Source organism: Aquarana catesbeiana, linkage group LG05 (genome assembly GCF_042186555.1).
Source record: "Aquarana catesbeiana isolate 2022-GZ linkage group LG05, ASM4218655v1, whole genome shotgun sequence".
Taxonomy (NCBI): domain Eukaryota; kingdom Metazoa; phylum Chordata; class Amphibia; order Anura; family Ranidae; genus Aquarana; species Aquarana catesbeiana.
This window is the reverse complement of record NC_133328.1, coordinates 369,020,805-369,046,901: the sequence shown is the minus strand read 5'-3', so window position 1 is coordinate 369,046,901 and position 26,097 is coordinate 369,020,805. Positions and strand designations below refer to the sequence as shown.

The window sequence follows — 26,097 nt, the reverse complement described above, 5'->3', positions numbered from 1 at the left end:
TTTTATCTTAATGCAAAAAACTTTCGCAATTAGAACCACTTTAAGCCCTGTTAGTAAACGTTTGGTACCATATGCCCTTGTGTAATCTTCCCAGTGGCTGTAAATACAACTAACCGTATGGCGATCGAGGGTAAAATGGCGTGGTTTCCTTCTGGGGGATTTCCTGCACTTTTCCATACAGTTCACTTGTTGAGGCTTGATAGAACTTTACTGACTTAATTAGGCCACAGGTCTTCACTGCATCAAGAAGTCGCAGAGTACCTACACCATCAACATCTGCTGTGTATTCTGCCAGGTCAAAGGAAATCTGAAAGAAAAGAAACTTATAAAACATACTGATAGAGATGTACCACTAAAACAAAACTGTATATGCTTTCAAGGCCTCATGCACACTGGACATTTTTGAGCTGCTTCTAGGGATGTCAAGTATTTCTTTTTGCTGCCTCTAAACTCCACTGCATGGTAACCTATGTGTCCTGCACACACACACAGCCATTTAGCAGTGTTTAGAGGCAGAAAAAAAAACCCACACTGCCAGTGCATCCAGGAGCAGAGTTTCGACAGAAAAAACTCCCGACACTGCTAAAAATGTTGAAATGTGCCTAAACGCTAAGCGCATTTAGTACTTGGGCGTTTAATTCCAATGGCTAGAAACCATTGAAATGAACGCCCAAGCTCTTGATGCCTGTAAACTTGACTAAAAGCTTGTAAAAGCTTTAGTCACTTTTACAAGCATCAGGCTTTTTTTATGCCAAACTCCTGGCTCCTGCCAGGAGCAAAAGCTTCTGGGAGAGTTTGCAAAATGTCTTGTGTGCATGAGACCTGAGGCTTAATCTACCATAATAAAGTGCAGTTTGAAGTAATGAAAGAGCAAATCATGCCACAATAATAAACTTACAAAAATACACATGGTGCTCAAAACTAAATAAAAATGTACAAAATTAGATATGAAACACTACTGGTCCAAAAAAACACAAAGATCTACTAAGCCAAAACATTATATCCTGAAGCAAAAAATTAAAAAGAGAACTTACAAACTGCAGCAAGGGAACTGTATAGAGTACTTTCATTTCTTGCCGCCGCCCCCCCCCCCCCGCCAATGTTGCACTGGGCCACAAAAATGGGGGCATCACAGATTCAAATGTGAGTTTAGATAGAGAACAAGGACATTACAAAAGATTTCATAAATACGGTATATCTAAAGTGAGCTTGTGCCTCGACTATGCACACCATTTATCTAGTCTGAATAGGCAGTAAAACTGCTTTAAAAGTCGTCCTCATTTACCTCCAGCTGTAGCGATTATGGAGAACGTCATCTTCAACGTTCACAACAGAGGCATTGAAATCTCAGCTTCTTTCCCAATTTTTTATTGCACCAAGCACACTAGGTATATTCGTCAACATAAAGAGGTTCTAATTCAAATAAATTAAATACCATATGTGCGGTGCTAGACCCAATATCAAATTTGTACTGAATCCATATGTAGTCCCATACATAGTTGGTGTTAACCACTTATATACTGTATTGCCTTGTTATGCGAGTATATGTGCGGTTTTAATTTTAATAAAATTTGAAAAAACGAAAAGCACTTTCAAATTTTTGCTGTGGAACTCCTGGAAGCGAGAATCATTGGGGCTGTCTAAAGTGCTGAAAACCAGCCAGGTGTCACCATTCCCAAGAGGGGTTTGTATGATACTATTTGAGACCTCCTGTGGTTAAGAGGTCTTTATACGGGTGAGCATAAGGCCGGGTTCACACTATTGTGAATTGGATGCAGATTAACCCGCAAAGCATGAGATTGATGTTGGAGAAGAACTGGCTCACAATTGGTGTCCCAATTCATATCAGAGGTGCCCAATAGAGTTCAGGTCAAGGCAAGCCACTCAAATTCCTCCACAACAAACACTTCCAGCATGACTGTCTTTCTACTCTACACTGTAGCATTTATAGTGCCCCTCACTGAAGCCAGGGGTTTTTTTTGTAGAAAGAACAGACAAAGTTATTTGGCATAAAGCAAAGGGATGCCCAGAATCAGGTGCTCATCCTATAGTATGGGAAAAACATTTGAACAGAAGTGGCTAACAGTAAAGACAGTTATATCCTCAAATGCCCATCACTTAGATGCCGATACATTAGACCAGTGTTTCTCAACTCCAGTCCTCAAGGCGCACCAACAGGTCATGTTTTCAGGATTTCCCTCAGATGAAACAGCTGTGGTAATTACTAAGGCAGTAATACTGATCAAATCACCTGTGCAAAATAGTGGAAATCCTGAAAACATGACCTGTTGGTGTGCCCTGAGGACTGGAGTTGAGAAACACTGCATTAGACTTACTTTGCACTCGTTTTATTTTCTCCTATGTGCAGGTACACTATATATACTATGTCAGGACTATCAAAGGTGCATGCGACTCCAGGGCTCATGTGCAAGGTACCTCACTGCCAGCTGCACATTTCTCTTTGCTAATCCTGGTCAGTGATCCATGCTCTAAATGCCTGCTGATTGGCTTAAATTATGATAAGTGTTATGGCAGCATTACTCCTGTGAGGCAAAACAGAGGCTGTGATAGCTGCTGTATGGGAAATGCGACCCGTCTTCCCTTGTCTTGTGACATGTCAAATGACCAGAGAACTGAGGAAGTTGTATGCACGGAGCTAATCTAGGTAAAAACGTATTCAAAAGATGAAACTCTTGTAGGTTAATTGGATCCTGTCTAAATTGTCCCTAGTATGTATGAATGTGAGTTAGGGACCTTAGATTGTAAGCTCCTTGAGGGTAGGGACTGATGTGAATGTACAACCTATATGTAAAGCGCTGCGTAAATTGACGGCGCTATATAAGTACCTGAAATAAATAAAATAAATAAATAATAACTGTGCTGTGGGAGGTTAAAACTGATAAAAAAAAAATTTTAATAAATGAAATGGGTCGATAAAAATCCCTGGGAGATGGAGTCAGTTCCCTACTACGTTGCACAATCTTCTCAAACAATGCAAGCTTGCTGGCAATAGCAGAAAATCAGGACAACGATCAATGTGGATTCTTATTTAATAGCGGATCGGGGGCCTGCATATATGCATTTAACGGTTTGCCTGGAGTTCAGATTTGTACACAACAGCATTTCTTTTTTTTTGTGTCTTGGCAATGTGACCCACTGGTCCCATTGGAAACTCAAAAATTGCTTCCTGTGAGATTAAATAAAAAATTAGAAGTGTAAGCCATCCAGGAATACATGCCCCTAGTAGTCATGATAAAATATTAAAGTAGAACTCCAAGTAAGAAACATGGTAGGAGAGAAATGCCCTCTTGCTACATACAAACCGTGCAGTGTACGGTCTCAGAATCTGGTCATCTGTATCAAGGTGAAAGGCAATGAAGTATACACAAACTTTCAATCACGTACAAGGGGATTTAAAAAAAATTCTTTGTGCATGACTAAATGTTTGAATTGAACAGTGGTAATTAATTGTATTAGAGTCGATTCACCATTTTGCTTTAGAAGTACCATCAGTGTTTTAAATGTATCCATTGCCCAGACACACTTTTGGCGTTTTGCCCAGATGGAATATAAAATGCCTCATTTATAGCAAATTAGTAATTTTAATATTTTAAAATAAAATCTAAAAAACAAATATCAAAACGACTAAAACTACTCATTTCAGACAAGGCCAATACATTTCTCCATTTCATCTAGCAGTGAAGATCACAAAAAATATACACAAAGGGTCAAGGATTCACAATGAAGCAGTGCTATACTGCTATGTGATTCCACGCAAAAATTTACTGCTGTGCTAAAGTTCGTAAGGGAAACACTGTAAGAAAAAAAAAAAATTTATATATATATATATATATATATATACATATATACATACACACACACACACACACACAAATCCAATCACATTGTCTAATTTTTGAAAGAATTTATTTGCAAATGATGGTAGAAAATAAGTATTTGGTCACCTATAAACAAGCTAGATTTCTGGCTCTCACAGACCTGTATCTTCTTCTTTAAGTGGCTCCTCTGTCCTCCACTCATTGCCTGTATTAATGGCACCTGTTTGAACTTGTTATCAGTATAAAAGACGCCTGTCCTCAACCTCAGTCACACTCCAAACTCCACTATGGTGAAGACCAAAGAGCTGTCAAAGGACACCAGAAACAAAATTGTAGACCTGCACCAGGCTGGGAAGACTGAATCTGCAATAGGCAAGCAGCTTGGTGTGAAGAAATCAACTGTGGGAGCAATAATTAGAAAATGGAAGACATACAAGACCACTGATAATCTCCCTCGATCTGGGGCTCCACGCAAGATCTCACCCCGTGGGGTCAAAATGATCACAAGAACGGTGAGCAAAAATCCCAGAACCACACGGGGGGACCTAGAGAATGATCTGCAGAGAGCTGGGACCAACGTAACAAAGGCTACCATCAGCAACACACTACGCCACCAGGGACTCAGATCCTGCAGTGCCAGATGTGTCCCCCTGCCTAAGCCAGTACTTGTCCGGGCCCATCTGAGGTTTGCTAGAGAGCATTTGGATGATCCAGAAGAGGATTGGAAGAATGTCATATGGTCAGATGAAACCAAAGTAGAACTGTTTGGTAGAAACACAACTTGTCGTGTTTGGAGGAGAGAGAATGCTGAGTTGCAGCCAAAGAACACCATACCTACTGTGAAGCATGGGGGTGGCAACATCATGCTTTGGGGCCGTTTATGTTTGTGGCCAAAAAGCTCAATTTTGGTCTCATCACTCCAAATGACTTTGTGCCAGAAGATTTGAGGCTTGTCTCTGTGCTGTTTTGCGTATTGTAAGTGGCATACTTTGTGGCATTTGCGTAGTAATGGCTTTCTTCTGGCGACTCGACCATGCAGCCCATCTGTCTTCAAGTGGCTCCTTATTGTGCATCTTGAAGCAGCCACACCACAGAGTCCTATATTTCACCTGAAGTTATTTGTGGGTTTTTCTTTGCATCCCGAACAATATTCCTGGCAGTTGTGGCTGAAATTTTAGGTGGTCAACCTTACTGTGGTTTGGTTTCAACAGAACCCCTCATTTTCCACTTTTTGATTAGCATTTGAACACTGCTGATTGGCATTCTTAATTCCTTGGATATCTTTTTATAGCCCTTTCCTGTTTTATACAGTTCAACTACCTTTTCCCGCAAGATGCACGCGTTCGGAGCATCCGTGCTCCTTTCTCAGGCAGTCTGAGGGAGGAGCATGCATGCTCCGAACGTGTGCATCATCTTGTAACCGCCCATCAGCAACCACCTGACACCAGTGACATCCGGCTGACATTTCCTCCTGCGCCATCCACATCAAGCCTGGGAGACCGGAAGCCACCGGTGCAGCCGAGCTCGATAGGACCACGCTGTACTAAAGCCGCCCTGGACTCCTGTGATATCTTTGGTTGCTACTATGTGCCCACATACCACTGCTGTCTAGTAAGCGCAAATATTTGTGATTAAAATCTGCTTTTTCAACTACTAAACTCAGATTGGCGCTGCTCTTTTGTTCTTTATGTTTTATTACCAGAGTAACTTCTGCTCTTCAGCTTGCTGCCTTTCCAATGTTGATCTCCAGATTGTCACTATTCCTGATGTTACCACCCAGGACACATGGACACTTACCCTGGACTATTCACATCAATTAAGCTGTCAAATTTTTAATGATTTTAATGTTCTAAGCTAGCATCATCCCCTCACCATTTCCACCACTTCCTATCCATAGCATATATTTAATTTTTGTGTATGGTTAAAAAGGTTGCTTTGCCTATATCAGTATCCCTGCTTACACCTGGGAGTGCCTTAGCGCGACAAACGTATTCCTGAGCCCATGCTGTGGTGTCCATCCCACAATCATTCTGGTTTTTAATGCAGTCCCATCTGAAGGCCCGAAGATAATCTTTTCTGCCTTGCTCACAGATATTTCTCCAAATTCTCAAGAATCTTTTGAGATCATGTACTGTAGATGATATACTTAAAAAGTCTTTGCAATTTTACATTAAGGAGCATTCTGAAATTATTCAACAATTTTTAGCTGCAGCTTTTCAGATTTGTGAACCTCTTCCCATCTTTACTTCTGAGAAACTGACGCTCCAAGATGCTCTTTTATACCCAATTATGTTGGCAATTAGTCCCAGCTCTTTAGTTAGTTCTTTCAGCTCTTCCTCATTAGTAGCACTCTGCCATCTTTTTATTGGCCTGTCCCAACTTTTTTGAGAGGTCTTGCTGCCATCAATTGCAAAATTACCCTTTTTCTCCTTAAAAACATTACATGTTCTCAGTTTAAGCATTTGATATGTTCTCTTGAATATGGGTTTATGAGAACTGCAAAAAATCTCATATATACACACACACATACACACACATACATATACACACACACATATACATACAGTTAGATCCATACATATTTGGACACAGGCACAATTTTGTTTTTATCAGTTATTTACCAAAACATTCAAGCTATGGTTCCATGATGGATATGTGCTGAAAGTGTACACTCTCGGGTTTAATTTGAGGGTATGTACATCCAAATCGGAGGAAGGGTTAAGGAATTACAGCTCTTCAGAATAGCCATCCCCCTTTTTCAAGGGACCAAAAGTAAATGGAATATTGAATCAAAAGCTGTTTCATGGCCATGTGTGGGCTACTCTGTTATTTCTTCATCAATTAAGCAGGTAAAAGGTCTGGAGTTGATTCTAAGTGTGGTATTTGCATTTGGAATTTATTGCTGTGAACCTACAGCATGCGTTCAAAGGAGCTGTCCATGCAAGTGAAACAGGCCATCGTAAGGCTTCAAAAACGAAACAAAGCCATCAAAGAGATAGCAGCAACATTAGTAGTGGCCAAATCAAAAGTTTGGTACATTCTGAGGAAAGAAGAACGCACTGGTGAGCTCAGCAACATAAAAAGGCGTGGACATCCACGGAAGACAACAGTGGTGGATGATCACAGGATCCTCTCTATGGTAAAGAAAAACCCATTCACAACATCCAGACAAGTGAAGGACACTCTCCAGGAGGTGGGCAAATCATTGTTTAAGTCTACAATCAAGCGAAGACTTCAGAAGAGCAAATACAGGGGGTTCACAAGGTGCATATACCATTCATAAGTCTGAAGAAAAACTAGATTATACAGGCCAAAAAAAACTCTAAAAAAGCCAGACCAATTCTGGAAAAGCATTCTTTGGACGGATGAAACTAAGATTATTCTGTACCAGAATGACGGGAAGAAAAAGTGTGGAGAAGGCTTGGAACAGCTCAAGATCCAAAAGCACAAAACGTCATCTGTAAAACATGGTGGAAGCAGTGTGATGGCATGGGCATGCATGGCTTCCAGTAGCACTGGGTCATTGGCGTTTATTGATGTGACAGAATACAGAAGCAGCCGGATGAATTCTGCAGTGCTTAGAGATATACTGTCAGCCCAGATTCATCCAAATGCAGCAAAGTTGATTGGATAGCACTTTATAGTACAGATGGACAATGAGCCAAAACACACTGCAAAAGCAACCCAGGAGCTTTTGAAGGAAAAGAAGTGGAATATTCTGCAATGACGAGTCAATCACCTGATCTCAACCCAATTGAGAATGCATTTCACTTGAAGGCAAAACTAAAGGCAGAAAGACCAAGAAAGAACTGAAGACAGCTGCAGTTAGAGCCTGGCAAAGTATCAGAGATGAGGGAACCCAGTCTTTGGTAATGTCCATGGGTTCCAGACTTCAGGTAGTCATTGCCAGTAAAGGATTCTCAACAAAATATTAAAAATGAACATATTCTCTCTCCATACATACACAGGGGATTTACTAGAACTGGAGCATGCAATATGTGCATAAAAACCAATCAGCTTCCAGATTTTATTGCCAAAGCTTAACTTTACAAGCTGAAGTTGGAAGCAGTATGGCTACAGTACACAGCTACACCAGATTCTGAGTGCTCCAGTTTTATTAAACCTCCCCCACTGTTTACCACCATCTCAGGACACCTCTGACCTCATAGTGATTCCACAAGGGTTTTTGTGTTTGGCAATTTGGTGATGCACGATTGTCTAAGTTAATGCACACAAGACCTCTTATATTTCAGAGTTAATCCATATGATATTAAAGTTCAATTCAAGTTTAACACCAGCCTAAAGCCTCGTACACAGTTCGATTGTTGGCAGGGGATAGTCTGCTGATAGACTGTTGTCCTAAAATCCTACCATTAGTACGCTCCTTTTGACAATTTTTGTCCAATTTTCTGCCAACAAATGTTGGATGACAGGCTAGTAAATTTTTAGGCGAACAAAGGTTTGACGTCAGATTTTCATATGGTCAGTACACAAATCCCTCACACAAAAGTCGAAAGTACAAACGCATGCTCGGAATCAATGCTCACCAAACACAAAATTAGCAGAAGGGGCCCAAAGGGTGGCGCTCAAGAGCTGAAATTCCTCGTAGTACGTCACTACGTTCATGTTTGTGGCACGACAATTGTGTACCGTTAGTATGCAAGAAAAGAGCTTGGCACACGCCCTTTTGACAAAAATCAGATGCTCGGTTGGCCAACAATCGTACCCTGTGTACGAGGCTCAAGTCACTCTTTTCAGCCATGTGACATGTTCTTTCATTGGACTTAAAATACTTCTCCTTTTTGAAAAGCATTCTTAACCTGGTGTTAGGCATGTGAATATGCTTTATCCTGAACCAAACATTATACAGGATTTATATAGCACCAACAGTTTAGGTAGCACTTTACAATATTAAAGGGGACAGTACAATTACAATATAGTTCAATACAGAAGGTGGCCCTGCTCATGGAGCTTACCTTTTGTACCACCTCCCCCTCCCTTTAGATTGTAATAGCTGCAGGGGAGGATCTGATGGTGGTGACTTGGGTACAGTTCTTAGGTGGAGCAGGCTTTCATGAATAAGTGAGTTTTCAAGGATCGCCTAATAGAGGCCAGGGTAGGAGCTGACCGGACATACTGAGGCAGGGAGTTCCAGAGGATGGGAGAGGCTCTGGGGAAGTCCTGGAGGCCAGCATGGGAGGAGGCAACAAGGGAGCTAGAGAGAAGGAGGTCTTGTGAGGAGCAGAGGGGACGATTTGAGCGATATCTGCAGAGAAGGTTGGTGATGTAGCTGTGGGTGATCAGTGTTGTGGATGGCCTTGTATTTGTGGTTAGTATTTTGAATGTTATACGATGGGGTAGGGGAAGCCAGTAAAAAGATTGGCAGAGAGGGGCAGCAGCAGTCACGGATCGGTTAATAAGGTGTATAAGTCTAGCAGCAGTATTCATAATAGACTGAAGGGGGGGGGTAGCCTGTGTAAAAGTAGGCCATTGAGGAAGTTGCAGTAGTCAAGGTGGGAAATAACCAGGGAGCGAATTAGTTGTTTTGTTTCGTCAGTCAGGAAGGAGCGAATTCTAGAAAAGTTGCGGAGGTTAAGGCGGCAAGATTTAGTCTGATTGGATGTGGGGGCTGAAGGAGAGGTTAGAGTCTAGGATTACACCCAGCACCCTGGTGTGTGTGGAGGGACCAATGGTTGGATCATTGATCAAGACAAGTGAAGGGAACCTGGGAGGAGGAAATATTACAAGCTCAGTTTTATAAAGATTGCTTTTGAGGAAGTAGCGACATCCATACTGATGTTACTCAGTAAGTTTGTGATACATTAGGAGATTGAGAGGGTGAGTTGTGGAGTCAAGAGATGGATCTCGGTGTCAGCATAGAGGTGGTATCGAAAGCCATAGGTAGTCTTCAACTGGCCCAGGGAAGAGGTATAGCGAGAATAGGAGGAGTCCAAGGGCAGAGATTTGGGGTATCCCAACAGAAAGAGGAAAAGGAGCTGGTGTTGTGACACTGAAAGTGCGCTGATAGGTAGGAGAACAGGGAAAGAGCAGAATCACAGAGGCCAAGGGAGTGGAGTCTATGATGGAGGAGTGGGTGGTCAATTGTGTCAAAGGCAACATATTGGTTGCAGCTGGATTGGACTAGTCAAACAGGAGTACACTCACTGGTTGTAGCCCATATAGCAAAGAGCACCGCATCATTCATTCCAAAATCATTCTTTGCACTGCACCAGTACTATTGCAGTTATGCTCCAAGCAGTCTGATCTCTTTATTACCAGGCATATCAATATGTCTTCCTGTGTTCTGGACTGCCAACTGTGCACCACTGAGTTTCTTTGGAAAGCACAAATGGGTTATATAGGTGCCCCAGGACGACGTCATTTGTGACAAAACACGTAGGGTGGAGTGTCATGCTGACATCATCTCTCTCTCGTGTCCCAAGGGACGGGTTTGGTTGTGTGCCAGCTGACACATCAAACTCAAGGTGCTTTTATGTACTTACTGTTGTAAGTGTATTTTTAATTACATAATAAACCCACCAAGGATTTTATGCTATGTGGAGCCTTTGGTCTCCTTTTGGTGCCCAAGCCCTTTCCTACTTATTGAGAGACATGGGAAGTGTGGCTGGGTTTTAAAGCAACAGGTGCACATCAACACCCTGTAATAAGGTGTCTACAGGAGCTGGTAAGCAGTTTCTACGGCTGGTGGTGGATTCACTGCAGTTTTTGGTGATGGATGATGTACACTGCCATTAAGGAGATTGACCTATCATCACATTGCTTGTGCACATATTTGCACAGATGATTATAATCCATATGGATACACCTATGGACTTCACAATTAATGTTTAGCACAATTCTTACTTACTTTTAATTTACTGTTTGAGACTGTTTACTGTTTGAGACTGTTGCACTTTATATATTTTTTATACATGTTATATAGACTTATTAATGCCCAAACTCTACTACTACTCTTCATACTCATCCCAAAGTGTCCTCGTTCAGCCTTCAAGCCCATATTAAAGCGGGAGTCCGGCGACCACTCTTTTTTTTTTTTTTTTTTTTTTTTAGGTCATTGAGACACTTTGCTAACCCCAAAATAATACTCACAGTTTGGGTGTAATATTTCCACCTCTGTCTGTTTTCGTACTGAAGAATAACTTAAAAAATGTGATGCTGGCTGTTTCCATCTTGCTTGTGGGCATGTGAAGCCCTCAAGCATTGATTTCCTGGATGCGGTGAATGCTATTCATTCACAGCTTGTTCACACGCATGATCATTGTTTCCACACTGAATCTTGGGAAGCCTGACACTAAGCTCCCAGGAGACAGTGCGGCGCCGGGGAAAGGCAATAAACACGCCTACTCCCATGGGAGGAGAGACAGGAAGTGCCACAATAAAGTACAATATAAAGGTAATTACAGCAATAAAAAAAATTTTCGTGCGGAATTTGAACATCTATGCAATTAACTGAAGGGGGTAAGATTAAGTTAAAAATTTGAGTGGAACCCCGCTTTAAGTATTCCATCTACATTTAAATCAAGTGTAAAACTGAAGGAGCTATTGCAGGTTTATAGTTATATTGTTTCAAATATGCACGTAATAATGTACACTTCTGTTGCAACGATAAGTTTTCTACTTTTCTGGCCAGTGTATATATACAAACACACATTCAGCAACATTAAGTCCTCATGCACATGGACGTTTTTACAGCTGCTTTTTTTAGCTTTTTTTGCAGCTTAAAAAGGCCTGTCTATGTTAGTCTATGGCTTCATGCCCACCTAGGCGTTTTTGAGCTGCAAGTGGCATAGGCGTTTTTAAGCTGTAAAAAAAACCCAGGACCAGTGGGTTCTGAGAGACGTTTTTCAGCTGTAAAAACGCTCTAACGCTGAAAAACGCTCAAAGACGCTCAAAAACGTCATTCACCAACGTTTTTTAGCGTTTTTGATCCATTGAAAAAAAAAAAAAAAATAAAAAAAAAAAAAACGCTAAAAACGCTAACGCTCAAAAACGCTATTGCAAAAACGCTGAAAAAAGCTGAAAAAAGTTTAAAAAAATCACTGCAAAGATACTGGCGTTTTCATAACGTTATTTTAACAGCCTGTGTGCATGAGGGCTTAAATTCATCAGAAACCATTGTTAGGAAATATTTGCCCTCTTTTCAACAGAAATAAATATAAGTTAACACTATAAACATCTGATGCTACAACACAGAATTGAAAACTCTAAATTGTGGAGCATCTAAAAACAAAAAAAAAAAACCTGTGTCAATCAAGCTCCGTAAATAAATCAATAACAGTTCCTTAGGGCCCAATTTAAATTTTTAAAAATGCAGTAATGCATGTTATGTCAAGCATTAAAGCAGTCCTTTGAAAAGAATGGTATGCCATTGTATCCGTATACTCAAAAAAAAAAAAAAAAAAAATGTCGCAACATTTGTAACACAATACACTATGGTGAGCTGCTTCACTGTTATGGGGTGTCGCTCATAACGAATGGCAATGCAGGTGACATGTTGCCTTGCATTACCACAATGCAAAAATGCAAATGGGTCCTTAAACCTTAATATCTACTTTGGGAATATTGTTTACATACTCCAATAGTGTGCCAATTCTTTTCTCAAAAGAATGGCTGTGGAATATGCTAGAGAAATGGAAAATGACCCTCTCTCAGAATGAAATTTTCATTCACCTTTGTGCCCCTAAAGCATTATAGCTGAAACAATTGCCTCTTCTGTCCTGCAATGCCATCTTCATTGCAAAAAGGAGTACTGCACAGTTCAGATCCTATCAAAAAAAAAACAAACAAAAAAAACCTTCCTTCTTAGAATCAGTTTTTCCCCTTAAAAGTACATTTATTTAGCCTGCAGACATGTCAGTTTCCTGCATAATGCTAAAGTTACATTATACAAGTAGGATTGTTCAGTCATATGTGCACTCCGGGAAAAAATAAATAAAAAAATAAAAAAAAGACACTGCAGCTAAGAATATAAATGAATATATATATATATATATATATATATATATATATATATATATATATATACACACACATATACATACACATATATATACTGTACACACACACACACACACACACACACACATTTACATGCACATGAACTTTAATGGCATCCCAGTCTTAGTCCATAGGGTTCGATATGAAGTTGGCTCACCCATTGCAGCTATAACAGCTTCAACTCTTCTGGGAAGGCTGTCCACAAGTTTTAGTTGTGTGTCTATGACTATGTGAAGGTTTGACCATTCTTACAGATGCAAATTTGTGAGGTCAGGCACTGATGTACACGAGAATGTCTGGATCACACAGTCTCCACTCCATTTCATCCTAAAGACCTTCTATCGGGATGAGGTCAGACCAGTCAAGTTCCTCCACCACAAACTCGCTCATCAATGTCTTTATGGACCTTTCTTTGAGCACTGGTGCGCAGTCATGTTGGAATAAAAAGGGGCCATTCCCAAACTGTTCCCACAAAGTTGGGAGCATGAAATTGTCCAAAATTTGGTATGCTAATGCCTTAAGAGTTCCCTTCACTGGGATTAAAGGGCCAAGCCCAACCCCTGAAAAACAATCCCGCATCAAAATCCCCCCTCCACCAAATGATTTGGATCAGTGCACAAAGCAAGGTCTATAAAGACATGAATGAGCGAGTTTGGGGTGAAGGAACTGGATTGAACTGCACAGAGTCCTGACCTCAACCTGATAGAACACCTTTAAGATGAATTAGAGTGAAGACTGCGAGCCAAGCCTTCTCATCCAACATCAGTGCCTGACCTTACAAATGCGCTTCAGAAAGAATGGTCAAACATTCCCATAGACCTGCTCCTAAACCTCGTGGACAGCCTTCCCAGAAGAGTTGAGAAGATGTTTTAGCTGCAAAGGGTGGGCCAACTCAATATTGAACCCTACGGACGAAGACTGGGATGCCATTAAAGGTAATGTGCATGTAAAAGCAGGTGTTCCAAAACTTTTGGCAATGTAGTGTACACACACAAATGACTGCCAAGTTAGCTGAATGATATAACTATCGGTGTTTGCAATATAAGCACACTGCTTAAAAAATATACCTGAAAATATTGTATAAATGGAATCGAAAGCTGGATGCAGGATGGCTGCTATTTGTGCATGCATGCAGTTCCTGTACGGCTATTTCTATTGTGCCTTAAAAAAAACCCCAAAAAGCTAGCATCACCATAGGATCTAGCCACCAGTGGGATAGGTATATCAGCTGAAAGCTACACTCCCTGCAGATATAAAAAGCTACACATTGTTCTTAATGCATTATAAATTTTTTTTTTATGCAATCAGTTTCAGCACCCAAATGCGATACAGTTTTGGCTGTCTACTGTATAGTTTGTACAGCAGAGAGCTGAGGGAGGCTGAAACAGCACAAAGAGCCAAGCTGGTGTGCTGCAGTTTAAGAAACATCTTGATAGGAGGAAGCAGTGGAAGGAGAAGCATCACACTGATAAAATCATGGCTCACTCTATCTAGTTACAGGGTGACCAGCAGAAAAAGTTCAGGTCCCCTCCCCTGCAGGATGCAGATGTGCTGTGGGAGAGAACTTTGTAAATCTCAGGACTGGATTACAAAAATATAAATCCTTTGGAAGGCAAAACTGCTAAATACCACAGATGAAATATATAAATGTGAGCCATTTTTGCCTGGAACTCAGCTTTAAATCTCAAAGTTTGCCTCCTAAGCGTGACTCAGATTCACATACTGAACCTGCAAACCTGGCTGGTAGCTAGCAGACTACACAATGAACATACATGTGGGAAACATTTCCATCATTACAAGACCACCGCACTTTAAGGGTTTGAATCTTCTAAAAACAAAATACACAATCTAGAATATACCTGGGGGTCATAATGTCACAATGAATGAGAAATCATGATACTGTAAGGAAGTACTTAAGATTGCCCTAGGGGTGCAATTATCTTTTGATAAGCACATTATAAAGATCTGTCAGCTCATCATTTATTTGTGAAATGAAAATTAAAGAACATCTTTCAAGTCGTTCTTTAATTCAAGGCCTAAGATATTTTCCTGAAGTGGCAGATAATCCAAGTAAGTTTTATGTGAAGATCAACCTCTATTCTGCTCATTACAGTAAAACCTTGGATTGAGTGTAACTTGGTCAGAGTGTGTTTTGCAAGACAAGCAACATTTTTTTTTTATATAAATTTTGACTTGATAAACAAGCAATGTCTTGATATACAAGTAGCGTCATGTTACAACTGAGTATAAACAGGAAGAAAGGTGCCTCTAAGTGTAGCAATATGGTTAAATTTAATGACGGTACAACATTTAGCAACTCACATGGTTGATGATTAAAACCGGCACATCTAAGTATGCAGGCATCTGGGGTAAAGCGGTCCACAGATCCTCCAGCATAGAGCCTCGCTTTCAGATCTGCTCTACTTCTCATTAGTCTTCCCGGTCATGATTGCAGACTGCCAGCAGTGAGAGGCGGTGATGTAGAGGATGGTCTAAGTGGACAGCGTTACCCCAGATGCCTGCATATTTAGATGTGCCCGTTTTAATTCTCAACTATGTGAGTTGCTAAATGTTGTACAGTCATTAAATGGAACCATATTGCTACACTTAGAGGTGGTGCCGCTCTTCTCTTTTATACTCTGTAGCTCCTACTGGATTTTGATTCTGATTATCTTGTGGAGGCTTCCATTTGTGGATGGACATTTTATAGTTACACATTGCTATAATATTTTTATATGGACTATAAACTGAAGGACTTATGAACAAATGGTTGTGGAACGCATCATCTGAGTTGCCATTATTTCTTATGGGGATATACGAGTACTTTGGATTACAAGCATGTTTACGGAACTAAATATGCTTGCAAGGTTTTACTGTAATGGAGTATGAGCATCGTTTGAGGTTGGAGCCAAAAATCGCTCTGCATACACCTAAAGAGCTTAGCTAGAAGTTGCTAGGGTTTTATTTACATGGGTGCATAGAATAATTGCTGCTACAAAATCACTCTTTGACATGGCTCTCAGATTAATGAAACACGGACTGCAGGATGTGGGAAAAACATCTAAAAGCAAAGAAGCAGCTGCAATAGTAGTTAAACTGTTGCATTTTCCTATACAAAGCATTTTAAGAATATAGTTCTATAGAACGTTGAAAGAAAAAAAAAAAGGGGGGGAGAGATAGCGAATATTTATATATATATATATATATATATATATATATATATATATATATATATATATATATATATATATATATATATATATATATATATATATATATATATATATATCACCCTCTACCAATAGGTAGGTGCTAGTAAGGCATTTTTACTAGGTTATCCAGCACAGGTAAATTTAGGCAGATTTATGCTTTTATGCTGCGCACTAGGTCTGTATGTTTTAATCTAGGGGCTGGTAGTGGTCAGAGTAGCTGTGGGTGTTACCACCTGTGCTCTGGCTCTGAGGAGCCTCCCCCTGTTCCAGGGAGAATATTCTGGAAAGGGGGCTGGGCCTGCTACTGGAGTGGCAGGCAGCTTGTGTGTGAGCCCTAACCAATCCCCATCGAGATTGGCAGGGGGCGGGCCTCATATATAAGCTGAGGAGATTCTTCACAGGGGACAGAGTCGGCTGGGTGAAGTGAGGAATGGCATGTTAGTCAGTTGCAGAAGGCCATCCCTAACAAGTCAGGGCTGTTGGCAGTTTGGTGATTGTGGGGCTGGAGGTGCCAAGAGGCTAGACGTGCCATGGGGTCTGTGAAAGGAACTCTGCTAGTACACAGTCCCTAGTGAAGTCTGCATCAAACAAACGAGGATGATGGAGTCCTGGATCAGAGGACAGACTGTGGGGATCTGTGTCAAGTCGATGCTGCCTGCGGGCACATGATTTGCAAGTTGAGCTGGCTGGGAACAGTAGTCCATATTTCATAGAAGATATTCTTTTAACTCACGTGGCCTCCAGGGATAGGTTCTGCAGGCCTCTGGCCTAGTGGCAGTGAGCAGCGAGAGCCATAGGAGGGAGGCTTATTCAGAGTGGGCCCCTACTATTGAATAGAAGAGGATGTGTCATATTTCAATACAGTAACTACAAGTTTGTGCAGGAGGAACTAAGTGTACAGGAGGAAAGAAGTTATGTGCAGGAGGTGAAAGAGATCTAAGAACATTACTTTTATAGGGTCATTAATTCTGTCTCTGGCACCACACGGTCGGATTGTTAGAGAACTCCTAGATGGAATAGTATGCGGGGGATTGAGCTGCAGAAGGAGCAACAGTCTGCATGGAGATGCAGGAGAAAACTAATACTAAATCCTATATGCACATTATATCTTCTGGCTCTAACTTTATTCAAATCCTTAAATATGATGGCAAAGACTTATTTATGGGCATCCCATATTCCTACCCAAGTTGTACCCCCCCCCCCCCTATAAAACAAACAAAAAAAAAAAAAACACAAAGCTTGCAAAAGACTGTTCATTGTCTCTGGAAAGGATGTATGAAGTCTGGCAGTGGGGTGACTTGGCGTATTGTTTGTCAGTAGTGCACCATGGCTACATATACATACATATATATATATATACACAAACCTTAGTAAAGATTATTGTAAAAGACAAAGGGTTTGTATATGGGGTACCATTTATAAGCTTAATTGCCAAGGAGGAGCTGTATGTGATGTCACAAAAAAGAAAAAACATAGGGATTCCTGACTCTTCCCATTTCCATCCAATAATTAACTCACTGATATGGCATTCGAAAAACTATGCAACAAAATAAATTCCTTTATAATTTTCAGTTAAGGAAAGGAGTCTGAATTCCATTTAACTGCTTACTGTTTGGATACATCATCAGGCAGCCATACAGTACTGTATTGTTACCGGGCAGAGATGAAAGGCACACAAATGCAGCTCTAATCCAGATCACTAAACTATCAGGGTAGTTTTTTTTTTATTTTTAGCATGTTAAAATCTGCATGTTTGCTAGAAATTACTGTAAATCGACAAAAATGACACCGTATATTTCTTTTATTCTATATGTAGCACAGATTGGGTAATGTAGCTGAGGTTGCAGCTAAACACAAATGACAGCTGTGGTCCTGGAAGCGACGTAGTACACGTCGCTTCCAGGGGACATTATTTGCATGACAAATCAGGGAACGACCCCCTCAGGCTTTCACTGGGGAAGTGGTTTCCCATGGTCCACCCGCCACAGGCGCCTCTGAGTTGAGAGCTTGATTTAATCACTTTTCTCCTGTGACATTTATAAAACGTACCTTGGTAAAAAAAAAAGTGGTTAAAATAGGATTTTTATAACAGCTTACCTGTAAAATCCCTTTTTTGGAGTACATCATGGGACACAGTAATTACTATGTGGGTATATAGGCACCTTCAGGTGATGGACATGGTATACTCAATACAGGAAGTTCACTCCCTATATAACCCCTTCTCCTACTAGGAGTACCTCAGTTTTTGTAGCAAAGCAATATACTTAAACCCCAGAAAGAGGAGAGGGGACCTCTGTGTCCCATGATGTACTCCAAGAAAAGGATTTTACAGGTAAGCGGTTATAAAAATCCTATTTTCTTTATCGTACATCATGGGACACAGAGCACCATAGTAATTACTATGTGGGTTGTCCCATAGAAATGCTATTTGAGGGGAGGGAGAGACAACCCATAGGGCACCCCCAGACTTGAGGACTTATACTGCTACCAGCAGCACATTGCGCCCAAAGGCGATATATCCTCATGCCTTCTTACATCCACCTGATAAAATTTGGTGAATGTATGTATTGAAGGCCAAGTTGCAGCCTTACAGATCTGAGCCATGGAGGCCCGGTGACGCACTGCCCATGAAGCACTAACTGACCTGAAAAGGTGGAATCTTACCCCTTAAATTATAAGTCTGAATTATAACGTGCCGAATCCACTTAGGGACAGTGGATTTCAACGCTGCCTGTCCTTTCTTAGGACCCTCTGGCAGTACAAAAAAAGACCTCAGTCTTCCAAATCTGAGCAGTTGTCTTTAAATAGACTTTGACCGCTCTCACCACATCAAGACAATGGAGTGACCGCTCTTCCCTGGATCATGGTTTTGGAAAAAACGATGGCAAAACAATATCTTGGTTCAGGTGAAAACCTGAGACCACTTTTGGCAAAAAATCTGGATGAAGGCGCAGCACCACTCAGTCCTCATGAATAATCAAGTATGGCTCTTTACAAGAAAGGCCAGCCAGTTCCAAAACCCTCCTTGCTGAGGCTATAGCAACCAAGAACACCAGCTTCCTTGTCCGAAGGACTAAGGGAATATGCTGTATCGGTTCAAATGGCTGTTTTTGTAACACTGACAAAACTAAGTTCAAGTCCCAAGGGCTCAAAGGTGATTTAACTGGCAGATGAATCTGCATTACCCCTTGCATAAAACCCCGGACTAAAGAATATGTAGCAAGCAGTCTTTGAAAGAAGATCGATAAAGCTGAGACTTGGCCTTTAATAGTACTCAAGGCCAACTTCATCTCTACCCGTAATTGTAGAAAGGCAAGAATTCTGCCTATGATATATCTCCGAAGGGGCCAACCCTTGGATTCACACCAGGAAACATAAGCCCTCCAGACTCCAATATATAGTTCTGGAAGCTGACTTCCTTGCATTAATCAAAGTAGAGACAACTGATACGGAAAGCCCACGTTTCTTCAGAACGTGAGTTTCAATAGCCAAGCTGTTAAATTTAGCATTCGTAGGGTAGGATGGAATATCGGCCCCTGTGAGAGTAGGGCCAGCCATAGTAGAAGGGACCATGAATCCTCCACCGCCATCTTTACGATTTCTGCATACCATGACCTTCTGGGCCACGCTGGCTTGATCCTGCAAAGTCGTCGTGGTAGCAACTGAATAGGGGGGAAAGCATAAATCAGAACTGAGTGAGAACTGATCCCACAGGGTCAACAACGCATCTGTTCCGCATGCAAGTGGATCCCTTGTCCTGGACAGAAAAGGTGACCAACTTCATGTTGAATCTGGACGCCAGAAGATCTACATCCGGAGTCCCCCATCTTTGGCAAAGAGCCCAAAAAATAGGATTTTTAAAACAGCTTACCTGTAAAATCCTTTTCTTGGAGTACATCATAGGACACAGAGCCTCAAGTAATTACTTGGTGGGTTATGGGCCTAACTTCAGGTGTTGACACTGGTATAACCAATACAGGAAGTTGACTCCCCTATATAACCTCTCCTCCTTCCAGGAGTCCTCAGTTTTTGTAGCCAAGCAATGTAAGCAATATACTCTCACCCCATAAAACAGAGGGGCGGGAGCTCTGTGTCCTATGATGTACTCCAAGAAAAGGATTTTACAGGTAAGCTGTTTTAAAAATCCTATTTTCTTTATCGTACATCATAGGACACCGAGCCTCAAGTAATTACTTGGTGGGATGTCCCATAGCAATGCTACTTGAGGGGAGGGAGACACAAATCGTAGGGCACCCCCAGACCTTGAGGAATTATACTACTGCCTGCAGCACACTGCTCCCGAAGGCGATATCCTCATTCCATCTTACATCTACTTGATAAAATTTTGTAAATGTATGCACTGAAGACCAAGTCACGGCTTGCAGATCTGAGACATGGAGGCCTGGTGAAGCACTGCCCAAGAAGCACCAACCGCTCTGGCAGAATGCGCCTTAACTTGAAAAGGGGGAATCTTTCCCTTTAAATCATAAGTTTGAATTATAACCCGCTGAATCCACTTAGCCACAGTGGATTTTGACGCTGCCTGTCCTTTTTTAGGACCCTCTGGCAGAATAAATAAGACATCAGTCTTACGAATCTGAGCAGTTTTCTTTAAATAGATCTTCACTGCTCTCACCACATCAAGACAATGTAGTGACTTTTTTTCTTTGGAACATGGTTTTGGAAAAAACGATGTCAGGACAATATCTTCATTCAGATGAAAGCCTGAAACCACTTTTGGCAAAAAGCCTGGATGAGGGCGTAACACCACTTTGTCCTCATGAATAACCAACATGGTTTTGGAAAAAAACGTCAGGACAATATCTTGGTTCAGGTGGAAACCTGAGACCACTTTTGGTAAAAAACCTGGACGAGGGCCCAACACCACTCTGTCCTCATGAGTAACCAAATATGGCACTTTACAGGAAAGAGCAGCCAATTCTGAAACCCTCCTTGCTGAGGATATAGCAACCAAAAATATCAGCTTCCTAGTCAGAAAGACTAAGGGAACATGCTGTAATGGTTCGAATGGCGGTTTTTGTAACACTGACAAAACTAAATTCAAGTCCCAAGGGCTTAAGGGTGATTTAACTGGCGGATTAATCCGCATCACTCCTCGCATGAAACCCCAGACTAAAGAATGCGTAGCAAGTGGTCTTTGAAATAAAATTGATAAGGCTGAGACTTGGCCCTTAATAGGACTCAGGGCCAACTTCATCTCTACGCCTACTTGTAGAAAGGCAAGAATTCTGCCTATAATTTATCTCCAAGGGTGCCAACCCTTGGATTCACACCAGGAAACATAAGCTTTCCAGACTATAATATATGGCTCTAGAAGCTGGCTTCCTAGCATTAAAGTAGAAATAACTGCCCTGGAAAGCCCACATCTTTTCAGAATAAGGGTCTCAATAGCCAGGCCGTTAAATTTAGCATTCATAAAGTAGGACGGAATATCGGCCCCTGTGAGAGCAGGTCTGGCCTTAGTGGAAGGGACCACAGATCCTCCACTGCCATCTTTACGACCTCTGCCACACCCGCTGCTATAGCCAGACACAGAGCTGCTGAAAAAGGCATCTCACTAGGCAAGTGTAATATACTCCCTCTACAGGAGACATTTTAAGGCAGACAGTTAAAAAAAATATATATATATATATAATATATATTTATGTGTGTTTATGTGTGTGTGATATATATATATATATATATATATATATATATATATATATATATATATATATATATATATATATATATATACACACACACACATACATACACACAGTTCCTAGGCTTCTCCCCTTACCTTATCCTCGCTGCAGGATACTGCTGATTTAACAGACAGATCCAACCTTCACCCATCATGGCGGGCAGCATAGTTAAACCTTCAAAGACTGGGACCCTTTTTAAAAGAGTTCCGCTCCTTTGGACCTGTATAGCACCCCTCAGCAACAACTTTAGGTAATATGAAAAACCAAAGAGTCCTGGTTCCTAGGGTCCAGCTCTCAAAGAGAAGCTTACAGGCAAAACCTCGTTCTTCAATGCGAGGCCCAGGTACCATCCTATGGCCTCAGTGGCGAGGATGGATCCGATTGTGGAGGTTTTTTAAATCCAGCATGGATCCCTCCCTGGAGCTCCTCAGGGCACATCTTTACTACTGACCAACACCTTAGACACTGGCGAGAAAACTGAGGACTCCTGTAAGGAGGAGAGGTTATATAGGGGAGTCAACTTCCTGCATTGGTTATACCAGTGTCAACACCTGAAGGTAGGCCCATAACCCACCAAGTAATTACTTGAGGCTCTGTGTCCTATGATGTACGATAAAGAAAATGTCAGGGTGAAGGGACCATTCCCTTGGGAATAACTGCTGGCGACTCAAGTAGTCCGCCTGCCAATTCGCTACTCCAGGAATGAAGACTGCTGACAGGCACGGAACATTCCTTTCTGCCCAAGTTAGAATATGGTTCACCTCTGTCTGCGCGACTCTTGGTGCCCCCTTGGTGACTGATCTAGGCCACAGCTGTGGCATTGTCGGATTGGATCCTGACAGGACAACCCTGTAACCTGAAAGTCCTGGCCGCCAGAGCCAGAGGCACTGCCCGAATCTCTAGGATGCTGATGGGCAAGGCTCTTTCGGTTCTTGACCACTGTCCCTGGACAGTTGTCTTCTCTAGTACTGCTCCCCAGCCTGAAAGGCTGGTATCTGTCATTACCACTTTCCAGATAAGTGGTCTGAAGGATTTTCCTTTCAGCAGATTCTGGGTTCGTAACCACCAACTGAGGCTTTGGGACACCCTTGGGGACAGCCGCATTGGCAAGTCTAAAGCTTGAATTGTTTAGTTCCAAGCAGACAGGATACTGTTTTGCAACAGTCTTGAATGGAACTGGGCATAGGGAACCGCTTTGAATGAAGTCACCATCTTTCCCAACAACCTCATGCAAAGGCAAATGAAGGGATCTCCTTTTGGCCTAACCAACCGCACTAGCTCCCTTATGGAGTTGATTTTGGCCTGAGGCAAGAACACCTTTTTCTGGGCTGTGTCTATGATCAGACCCAAGTACTCAAGCCTTTTTAGTGATTTTAAGGAAGATTTCTCTAGGGTGAGAATCCAACCCAGACCCTCCAGGTAACTGGTTGTAATGCGCATGATTTGCTCCAAACGAGCCAGCGACTGGTCTATTAGCAACAGATCATCTAGGTACACCAAGACTGTTATGCCCTGTGCCCTTAACCTGGCTAAAGGTGGGGCCAGCACTTTTGTGAACACCCAGGACATTTATACTTTGACTGTCAAAAGAGTACTCTTCCCACTAGAAATCATATGGAAGTATTTGTCCAAATCATCCCCAAATAGTCGATCCCCATGAAAAGGGAAACTAGTCAGAAGCCTTTTGCAAGGTGCTTCAGCTGACCAACTTTTTTGACCATCCTATGCATGTGTATTAGTACAAGCGCAAGACGGGACGCCTGGTGAATAGAGTCTTTCATGGAGTCTATGGCAAAACATAATGCCTTTGGTAGTTAGGCCCTTAAGGAGGTCCCTGCACAACAGGCCCACGATTTGGCCTGTCTAAACTGGTCCTTTAGGGACTGATAGAGGTCTATTGCAGCGACTGCAGGCTGAGTATGGCCCCTGCCAAGGGAAAAAAAAAGGATTTTAACAGAAATTCCAACCTTATATCTGTTGGATCTTTAAGCATTTGTGCATTGTCTACTGGGCAAGTTAGACTTTTATGCACACTGGAAATCGCAGCGTCAACTGCTGGTACATTCTACTTTTTGGTGAATTTTTCCTTTATAGGATAGAGAGCTGAGAATCTCTTTGGAGGGAGAAAGTGCTTGTCCGGGTGATCCCATTCAGCATAAATACGTTTTTCTAGTAATGCATGTACATGAAATGCATGAAAAGGCTGTAGAGGTTTTAAGGAACCTAAAGAACAAAACTTTCAGCGGACTCCGTTAGGGGTAGCCTCTTGAAAGAGGAACGAACATCTCTAAGATTGTACCAGCAATTTCTCAGATCTCAAGGCTGAAAAAGGTTCATCCACTGTTGTCTCCTCTGAAGAGGAGTCATCGGTTTGCCTTTCCTCCTGATCGCCTAAGGGCAACACCTCATCCTGTGCCCACTGTTCCCTTGTTAGGGGGTCTGAGGTGGGGGAGGGTGATCCAACATGCTTCCTTATCCCTTTGGATGGAGGATGCGATTAAAGCCACTAATCTTCCTTCTAGGCCCTGCAGGGTGGAGGAAAATGCATCTTCAGTCACGAATACCGGGGCTGAGAAGTGAGAAGCAGCTGCACCACCAATTGGTTCTAATGACTCATCCTGGTTTGCCACAATTGGTAATTCAGGAGAGGATGACAATGTGGAGGCACGACTGGAGTTCCCAGCGCCTGGGGGTGGAATTTTTCGTACCTTGTGTGGTGTCCCTTTTGGAAGTCATAGTGCTAAGCACAAAAGCAGAGGCACTAAGTAAATGCACTATTTGCTGAGCAGTAGTCTAGCAATATAATGCTGCTATATAAAGTTCAGCTTGTTGCTGAGTAGCAATGTATTTCCTTTACTGGAAATGCCTGCATACATCCCTTACGTGCCCCAGCGCTCCTGTGTCCTGTCAGACTACCATCTCTTCAGTTGTTTATCTGATAGAGATCTTCTGTTAATGAACAGCGTCTTTTTAAAAGGCTCAGGTGTGCTGCGTCCCTGGTGCCTGCGCCGTGTGCTCCACATGGACGCTACGTCCGGCACACGGCGCTGCGCCTAAGCCACGCCCTCGCCCCTCTCCTTGTTTTAAATTGACAGCGGTCCGCACGCATGGATGGCATTCGGGTCTGTGCAGACCCATAGGAGAGGGATAAATTTTATAGCCAAGTTGGGGATAGAGATATATATCTATCTCTCTATCTCTATCTAAAAACCACACACAGGGAAGCTGCCACTGCACCCTCCCCCCCGGGGAGAGGGGGGCTAGACAGTCGAGCCGCTGTATGTACCTCCCAACCCCATTAGTTCCCTCAGGGGGAGCAGAACATGTACTTTGACCTGAAAAAAGGGTGTTGCAAACTTTGTTCCTGATTAAAAAAAATCCGCCCTGCTGCTGAGACCACACACATGCTGTTTTAGCTGGACACTAAGCTGCTGAGAAGCGACATATCAAGGTTTGTGCATTTACTCCTTCTAGTGGAGATTTTAAGGCACATTTTACTCATGGAAGAAACAACCATAAGTGAACTTTTTACAGTTCTTAGGCTTCTTCCCTTACCTTAACCTCGCTGCAGGATACTGCTGTAACAGACAGATCCAAACTTCACCCATCACGGTGGGCTGCGTTTAGCAAACCTTCAAGGACTGGGTCCATTTTATAGGGGGTTCCACTGCCTTGGACCTGTATTAGCACCCCGCCATGAAAAACTTTAGGTACTGTAGCATGACAAAAAAACTTGGGTCCCGGGGTCCAGCCCTGCAGAGAGGCATTACAGGCAAAACCTTGTGCTTCGTATACGAGGCCCGGGTACCATCCACCTTAGCCTCAGTGGCACTTTGGATGGATCTGGTCTGTGGAGGCTATTTAAAGCCAGCATAGATCCCTCCTGAAGCTCCTCAGAGCACATCTTCACTCGTGACCGACACCTTAGACACTGGCGAAAAAACTGAGGTACTTCTGGTAGGAGGAGGGGTTATATAGGGAGTGAACTTCCTGTATTGGGTATAAAGAAAAGAAGAAAAAAGAGAGCGCACCAGCCTAGTGCATTATCCTTAACAGATTTATTTGATTAAAAACAAGATAAAAACTACTCACAAAAGTTGAAGAAAAAAATCGCATAGTAATCGCACAGAGGCAATTATTCCAGTGGTAGCAGTTTTCCAGGTCCCAGGAAGGAGGCATACGGACTACTGCTGGCTAACGCGTTTCGAAGGTTACCCTTCTTCATCAGAGCCTTAGTAGTGTTGGTCTCATGCTGGTTTTTTATACACATGCCAAACTAAACCAGACTGATCGGGTTGGTTCTAGGGCTCCTCCCTTAAT

The 26,097-nt window shown here is 42.1% G+C and overlaps 1 protein-coding gene across 1 annotated transcript in view; it reads right to left on the bottom strand.

Annotated features, from left to right (window-relative positions):
- The window catches only part of GMDS (GDP-mannose 4,6-dehydratase), an 802,997-nt gene that overhangs the window by 485,061 nt on the left and 291,839 nt on the right, over positions 1-26,097 (bottom strand). The window contains exon 6 of the mRNA XM_073630960.1: positions 115-307. Within this exon, the coding sequence (XP_073487061.1) occupies positions 115-307 (193 nt within the window). The remainder of the gene's footprint in view (positions 1-114; positions 308-26,097) is intronic.